Source organism: Mercurialis annua, linkage group LG5, assembly GCF_937616625.2.
Source record: "Mercurialis annua linkage group LG5, ddMerAnnu1.2, whole genome shotgun sequence".
In the NCBI taxonomy this organism is placed as follows: domain Eukaryota; kingdom Viridiplantae; phylum Streptophyta; class Magnoliopsida; order Malpighiales; family Euphorbiaceae; genus Mercurialis; species Mercurialis annua.
Window position 1 is genome coordinate 49,972,789 of NC_065574.1, and position 9,045 is coordinate 49,981,833.

At 30.4% G+C, this 9,045-nt stretch overlaps 1 protein-coding gene across 1 annotated transcript; it reads left to right on the forward strand.

Annotated features, from left to right (window-relative positions):
• Positions 1–309: 309 nt before the first annotated feature.
• LOC126682009 (F-box/FBD/LRR-repeat protein At1g13780-like) lies at positions 310–2,225 on the forward strand. Its single transcript, XM_050377565.1, has 4 exons — positions 310–324; positions 606–689; positions 774–917; positions 1,131–2,225. The coding sequence occupies exons 1-4, from the start codon at positions 310–312 to the stop codon at positions 1,425–1,427; spliced, it is 540 nt and encodes a 179-aa protein (XP_050233522.1). The 3' UTR covers positions 1,428–2,225.
• Positions 2,226–9,045: the final 6,820 nt, after the last annotated feature.

Sequence of the window (9,045 nt, forward strand, 5' to 3'; positions counted from 1 at the left end):
AGAAAGGTGAAATCGGAGTTGAGAGAAATTAATGTTGATATGAGGATTTTCATGGGATGAAGGGTATATAAATGTAAAAAGTCGGAGAAAGTTGCTTATTTATGAAAGGCAAAAAGTATAAAAAAATCCTTGACATTTTCTTAAAAGTATAAATTAGGTCTTTTATTTTTTTAGACAGAATTAAACCCTCATTGTTTTAAAATCGAACAAATAAACTCTTTTAATTTATTTTTTGAGCCTCAAATTTTCGGTAAATATTATAAACATTAAAATTATTTTTAAACTTTTTTCTATATAATTATGAGAAACATGTCGTCCATTACAGTATGTTTATAATAATGTTAGATAGAATAGATTATTTATTCTATTTAAAAATAAAAAAAGCTTAATTTTATCAAAAAAAAATGAAAGAAATAAACTGTACTTTTATGGAAACTACGAAAGTTTGTTTTGTACCTATTACCTTAAAAAGAGGCCAAAACATAAAAAGCACAAATAATTATATTTCCAGTCCAACGTTGACAAGGATTCTCTAAACCCTAATTCCATCATCGCCAACAAATGGGTTCTGAATCAAAAGTCTTGGAGTGTGCATATGAAGATAGGATCAGCAAATTACCAGACGCAATTCATCAAAGAATGTATCTAGTACTGTTAAAGTCTTGACCTTATCTTCAGCCATTCTTCAGGTTATCATCTTTTGTCCTTTCGGTACTTTTCTTTTCCTGCAATATAAGTTTTCGCTTGTGATCATTAATCTAATTAATTTTCAGGATATTTTTGATGCATCCAACAACAATGTGCCTTCTTTTCCTAACTTGAAGCAATTGGTGGTGAATATTTTCCAATGTGGCATGTCCAATTTGCTTGATATGCTCAGAATTTTACCAAATTTAAAAGTTCTTGTACTCAGTAAGGTTAGTCGCCGACTCGCAATAACTTTTTCCGCAGGATTATGGTCATATTTTTTTGTTTATGTTATATACTATTGCAACAATTCTGAAACTGCTACTAAACTAGTGTTTTAATTCCCACATTATGTATGTTTCTCTGCAAATTACTTGTCGCTATTCAGTATTCAGTGTCCAACTATGTTAACATCTACCGCAACAATTGATCTCTTTTCACAGATTTGTCATCGTTATATTTTGTCGGAATCTGGGGATGATAAACAAAATGCAGTGCCCCAGTGCTTCATCTCATCCCTCGAAAGGTTTGAATTAAAGGGATACTCAAGCTGTTCAGAAGAAGTGAAAGTGCTAGAATACATCCTGAGAAATGCAACGGCGTTGAAGAAAATTTTCATCTTAGCACTTTCTTCTAACGATTTTGAAGAACCGTTCAAAGAAGAGCTTTTAAATAAGTTATCAGTGTTGCCAAAGACATGTCAAGTTAAAATTGAACATTCTATGGGTATTCCATATTGACCTGTTATGGTTCTGTGTCTTTGTCAATTGAGGTCTTCCACATAACGATTTTATTTTTAATTCGATTATTTAACTTTCATTAGTTCCTCGTATCTAAACAATAAAACTCTTGCACGTTTGAAGAATAAAACTTTTTCTCCAAATCTGAATTGCTTCAAGGAACAAACATTCAGATTCACAGCGAGAGCTTCTGTTGCTGTTGAAAAGCAGAGTCTGGACCCAAAGGTTGCTCTTATTCGAATTTGCACTAGAGGAAGGTATGATGTATTTTCACTTGCTATATTTATTTCTTAATTTAATTACTTTTGATCTCTGAAATTTCTCCTTTTCTCCATAGCACATGCTTGCCTTCTTGATGAACTTATAAATTGATATTTAGCTCACTTTGATGTAGCAGTTCTATTATTGCTGCTAAATTGTGTTCCTAGCTTATCTGTTTGATATAAAGATATGGCTTGTTAAGTGAGTGCTATTTGTGATAGTTTCGAATTTTAACTGGCTTGTGATAACTTATTTTATCCTTCTAGTGTAAATTTAACAGAACTGAAGGAAAAAAAAAAAAGCTTTCTTTCCCTAGTTTGATTATTGTCCCCGATCTTTTAGATCCTGAAATGCTCACTCTTTGTGTGGCAGACCTCTGTCACTTGCTATAGCAACTTTGACGAGCGTTGATTGAAGGACAATAATTCAATGGTACAAGAGCTTGTAAAGCTTGAAAATTGGCAATCTTGGGTTGATATGTTGCTTCAGATTAAGCTATTAGCTAATAACATGAGAGAAAGCATGATACTTGAAGCGGCGGATTGTGTTATTATTAAAATGTTTGATGTTTATAGCAGGATTTATAATGGGGTTGCTAGGGCTTTAATGGGATTTATTCAGCTAGAAAGCTTGGAACTACCTTGGCGGTAACTCAAGGTGGAAGATCCTGCTTTATTTTTTGAGTTCTGCAGGGATTTTAGCTTTTTTAATGCGATGGAAGACCTAAAGTCACAAAGATTTTTGATAAAAAAAATATCAAAAAGATGGAGGCAGTGATGAAGCCAACGTAAATCGACAAAAAATTTAATTATTAGAAATTTTAGACAGGATGTTTTTAAAAAAAACAAATGGAAGATAAAAAATTGTAAAAGAATTAAGATAGGGCCCAAGTTTTCCGATCCTTTTCTACCTCCGTCTCGAGAGATTGAAGACGTTAATTACAGACAAATGGGGGGTATTGACGAAATTTTCTTACCAACAAATTTGCGTATCCGAGCAGCTCCGACCAGGACAGACGCATGTACTTGTCTATGAGCGACTTGACAGCCAACTGTAATAAATAAGGAGCTGGTAATTATAAATAAGAAAAATTCCAGATATCATTACTAGCTTCTATCAGCTGCTATCTATTTTAGTTTGTTGCATCAGTGAATACCACTTTTAGTTTTAATGTTTTCTCATTTCTGGAAAGCCTCCCATTTCATACTGTGAGAATTAATTACCCTGTAAATAGTTAATCCCATTCTATCAAGAACTAAACTACAAATATATCCCTAACATTTGAATTACTATTTTTTAATGTCAAAAACATCTTCAAAATTTTAAAAACTGTTCAGTTATATTTCCTATAAAACAAAAGATCGAAAAATTGTAAACACGCTGTTTTTAAAATTGGACTAATTTAGTGTATTAATTTACAATTAAACTCTTATAAGAAAACATGGAACTTTTTTGGTAAAAATTCATACCATTTTTATATTTCACTTCACACTTTGTTGGTTTTTAAAATTAAATTTTATCTGTTTATGGTCTCTGAATTTATAAAAAAAATATAGCTTTAAGTCTTAATGGTGGAAAAAAATCTATACTCTTACGACTAGTTGCAATTTAATCTAAATATATTAATTTTTATATTGCAATAATAGTCAAATCAGTACAAACTAGTTATTTTCAATTAGACTGTTAGATTATTATTAATATTTGATAAATAATGGTATATTAAAAGCCACAATAAATGGCAAAAAACACAAAATTACTCAAAATAATTAGCACAAAAATGCTTTGATTATTATCGCAATAAAAGAACTCAATTTGGCTTTTATTATAATAATTAAAAGGTTTGAATTAAATTACAACAAGTCTTAAAAATTTGGAATTTTTTTTCATCATAAAACCTTAAAATAATGCCACATAACTAACGAAATTTCTAACAGAGATCCATCGAAGAATTTGAAGGCACGTTTTCTGAATTCAGAGACTAGCAAAAAATTAAAATTTTGTTTAGAGACTAGTTAATTAGAAAATGTAAAATTTAAAAACCTAATAATGAATTAAGCTAAAGTACATGATAGTTTAATTTATCATTAATTATATTCCCATTCCGTTGGTTTAGAAAAAGACTCAATATCTTAAAAAAAATCCTGACCTTTCATCCCCTTTTCAATCCTACTCTGACGTTGGAAATCAGTCAATTTTACCCTATTTTGTATTTTTTTCATTTCAATTGTACCCTAAAGCATAAAATTGACCTTTTTTTATTTGGCAAAACTTCTCTAAATTGACCCTTTTTGTATTAGATTAATTTTTTATATTAAATTGACCATTTTTGAAAAATTGTTTTAAAATTTTATCAGATAAATAAAGGTCAATTTTATGCTTCAGGGTACAATTGAAATAAAAAAATGTAAAATGGGGTAAAATTGACAAATTTTCAACGTGAAGATATGATTGAAAAAGGGATGAAAGGTCGGTTTTTTTTAAGACATTAAGCCTTAACAAAATATTACCATTCCGTTATTGACAAGGATTCTCCAAACCCTAAAACCATCATTGCCAACATTCCATCTTCCACAAATATCTGCATCAAAACGACAAAAACATTGGAAGAATGAATGAAGACAGGATCAGCAAATTACCAGAAGCAATTCATGGTGAAAATATTGTCATATCTCTCAACAAAACATGCCGCCAAATCCAGCGTTTTGTCCAGGAGTTGGAGACACACATGGAGTACTTCCAGTGACGAAGCTAGACCCTAATTTGAGACTGGGCATAATATAATTAAAAAAATTAATATTTTATATTACAAAATAACATGTTTAATCAACAAAAAATACCAAATTTTAACGAGTTTTGTCTATTATATACAAACTTTTAAAATCGACACACTTAGCCCGTTTCAGCATATTTGATACATTTTGTAGCCATTTTTTGAATCAAACCAATTTTTTACCAAAATATTTGGTTATTATGTGGTTTAGTTGGATGAGCAGTGTTGCCATGTCACTCCATCGTTGAATTGACAGTGACGTTGCCGACAAATCAAAAAAATTCGGTTCGACTCAAAAAATGACTATAAAAAATGCTAATAAACTGATTTTTAAAAGTTAAGATATAACTGACAAATCTCGCAAATATTTAGTATTTTTTGTGATTTAGCCTGAATAATATACTAAAAGTTTTTCATTTATCCAAAAAAAAATACTAAAAGTTTTGACTTTTTAAATTATAAAATAGGACATTAATATGAAAAGAACAAATATTTTAAAATTTTTTAAAGATGGGTAAATTGATAAGAGAAAACATTATAAGGTAGAAGAACAATTACAAATCCTGTACATATAACTTATAAATATTTTCTAAGGTAAATTTTGTTGAAAAATGATCTGAGGTAGAGCCCAGGCACCGCCTGGCCCTACCTTGGATCCGTCTCTGAGTACTTCTCTTGCCAATCTTGATCTACCAAGTCCATTCGTTGATTTCGTTAACCCGACTCTGAAGGTTCGCTCATTCCCATTTATCAAAAGATTTAGACTTAAAATTGAAAGAGATTGTCCAAGATCAATCTTAAAATCATGGATTGAAGCTGCCATCTCATACAAAATTCAGGAGCTGGATCTTTACGTCCAACAAAGACATTTTCTAGTTCCCGGTATCTTTTCAGTTACGAATCTCTAAAGGTTTTGAAGCTTTGGGGATCAGGCTGTTTTATTGGTACGAGTTGTGTTCCTGAAACTATATCTATGCCGAATCTCAAGATCCTTCGTCTTGAATTTATCAACTATCTCAGCGATTCTATTGTTGAAAGGATGTTATCGAGTTTCATTAATCTTGAAGAACTCGTATTCTATAAATTGAATGATCATTTTGCTAAGACTAAAACTATCCACGTTCGGTCTTCTTCATTCAAGGTTTTAAAGATTAACATACTTAATAATTTCCCAATCAAAATTACTAACTTTGTTGTTGATGCACCTAAACTTGAATTTCTCAAGCTTGATTGTTAAGTTATGCTCCATAGTTCATGCGGTTTTGTATAGTTCATTTCTGAGGAGTTACCCTAAAGATGCCGCTATTCAATCAGCTGTAGTTCAATTTGTCACAAATATCTCCAGTACTGTTAAATTTTTAGCCTTATCTCCGCACGTTTTGCAGGTAAGTATGTGTCTTTTATGAAAAATTATTGCACCCAACTGTTGCGCCATGTCATTCGTGCAATAAACTAATGATGCGTAGCCATGTGAAAAAATTCATAATAAAAAAATTAAGTAATAAATAAAAGATTCTCTATTGTAAATTCCAATTGGTTTGTTGTAAATATGACATGCCACAACCAATACATGAGATAAACACTCGTCTTTTATACTAATGTTAAAGAGAAACTTGTAGGATCCTATATTGTTTTCATTTTCAAATTTTGCTATGGAAATTTCAATAATTTATATTTATAACTTATCAATAGGCTCATTTTAACCTCTAAACTTGCACAAAATATCAAATAAGGCATAACTCATAGTTTTGAAAAAAAAAAAACGACACCCCATGAATTTAATATTTTGGCTCGATTTATCTCCTCAAATGGAATGACAGAAAATGATTTGAGCATTATATTCAAATTTGAGCGGCGGAAAATTATTGGACATGCAATTTGAAGCTGAATGATAAAACGAGTTAAAATATCAAGTTCATAATGTTTTGTTTTTTTTTTCAAAACCATGAGCTTGGCCTTCATTAATATTAAAAGATGGGTAATTGATCCTACGGATACCCAAACTATCGCTTTTTTTTTTGCATTTGGTGACCCGACTTTAATCTTCCATCTAATTAATTTGCAGGATCTTTTTGATGCATCCAACAACAATGTGCCTTCTTTTCCCAACTTGAAGCAATTGGTGGTGAAATATTTCTCAAGTGGCATGTCAAATTTGCTTGATATGCTCAGAATTTTACCAAATTTAAAAGTTCTTGTACTCAATAAGGTTAGTATACCATCATCTGTATGTATATGAGTGTGTAAATTACATGTTTTTTTTTTTGCAAACAGTGTTAGCCGCAATAATTAAACTCTTTCCTCAGAATTATAGTCATATTTTTATATGTTTTACATACTATTGCAACTATTTAGAAACTGCTCTTAAACTAGCGTTTTCATTCCCACATTGTGTGTTCCTTATGCAAATTACTTGTCGCAATTCAATGTCGAACCATGTTAACATCAACCGCAGTAATTAATTTCATTTTGCAGATTCATGAACCTCTTTTTTCATCAGAATATTGGGATGGTGAACAAAATGTTGTGCCTGAGTGCTTGAACTCATCCGTCGAAAGGCTTGAATTTAAGGGATACATTGGCTGTTCAGCAGAAGTGAAAATTCTAGAGTACATCCTGAGAAACGCAAAGGCGTTGAAGAAATTTTACATTTTAGCGTACTGTTCTATCTATTCTGAGGAACCATACAAACAAAAGCTTTTAAACAAGCTATCTGTGTTGCCAAAGACATGTCAAGTTAAAATTGAGTGGTTTCAACATTGAGCTGTTACGGTTGTGTTTCTTTGTCAATTGAGGTCTTCCGTAATGATTTTAATTTCCAATTTGATTATTTAACGTTTTTGATGAATTTAAATATTGATCTTTAGCTCGCACTTTCATGTATCCGTTGTTTGATTAATGCTGCTAAATTGTGCTCTTAACTTATCTCTATGATATTAAGATATTTGCTTGTTGAGTGCTTGCTTTTTGTGATTGTTTCGAGTTTTAACCGAAAATGTGAATTCACAATGAAAATCTTTTAGAAAAACATCGCTTCAGAATGTTGTAAACGCAGAGTTTCAGAGAAATTCCTTTTCGATTAAGTTATGAAGAAGCGAATTGTGGAAGTTTTAGGTGAGATTATGCAATTTTCAGCAATGAACAAGCTCAAGAGACTTGTTATTAGAGTAAGTATTGCTCGTTGCTTAACGTTGAACATTCCAATTCGGGAGTAATTTTTTCAGCTGTTTGTTAAAGATCATTTGGTGCTTCTAGAGTTGAAAATCAGGAGGCTATTGACACTGCTATGGCTGGAATGCTCGCTGATTCCAAAGAGGTTAATCAATCGGCCTCGACCATTCTAATAAGTAAAATAGGCGGCAGATGACACTCTACGTCTAAAAATAAAACAATCGAACCACCTGCCGGCACACTAAAGGCCGTTTGTTCTCTTTAATGAGAACATATTGTAGTCAAAGAATAGAGGTCGGAACGGATTTGTTCTCAAAAGAGAACGGATCCCGATTTGTTCTCTTTTGAGAATAGACCCGGTCGCCAGAGGTTGATGTTTTTTAAAAATATTTTTAATTGGAAAAGAAAAATGTGCAATTAAGTCCCTATTTTAAATTTTTATTAATAAAAAAATTGAAGGATTAATATGATTTATATTATAAATATTAAGAATGTTTTTGAACTTTTTTCTTAACTAATTTGACTCTATATAAGGGAATTGTTTATTTGTTTGATTTTAAAATTTCATAGGGTTTAAGGGCTTTTTTGTATACAAAACTTAAGAGCTTATGTGTACTTTTGGGGAAATTACAATGATTTCTTTTGTACCTTTTACCTACTTCTTAATCCTATTGAAATTTCTATCAATTTTAAAAATTATACATTCATGCTAAAGCAAGAACAATATTTTCCAGCTGCCTAAGGCAGCAGGAAGTCCTACATTCTGTGTGGTGGCGCTCTTCTATAGGCTGCCACCACACAATTTTTTATTTGCAAAATTATATAGTTTAATTTGGTTAACTAACAACTTCAGTCCTTTTAATTTAGGAACTACACTAATTAATTAATTAAAATGATAAACACTGTTGCATGCCTTCTATTTTCCATTTTATTCATTTTTTATTTTTTTTCGCACATTTAAAATATATTCAATGCGATAGATAATTTTTTTTTACCCTCGTATAACATTTTTATAGTTATGTTTTTACTTTAAAAATATAATATAATCAAATACGTCATTAATCTATCTAACAAATCCATAAATGATTTAATGTTAAAAGTAAATTGTGTTAATAATATAAAATTACATTCTTTTTGACATTAAAAAAGTACAAAAAGTGACAAACAAAATAGTACGTGGAAAGTATATTAAAAAAAAAATTAGCTTTACTTTTCAAATTATCTAGTAATGCATATATATACTCATTAAATGGATGAAAAATACATGATACTTTGATATCCATAAAATTATTAATTAAAATATATATGCATTATATCAATATTAGACCACTAACTGATTAAAAGTTTCAAATAATAAGATTGAATATTAATATTTAAGTCAAATGTTTTATGAATTTTAACTGATATAAAGTTTAA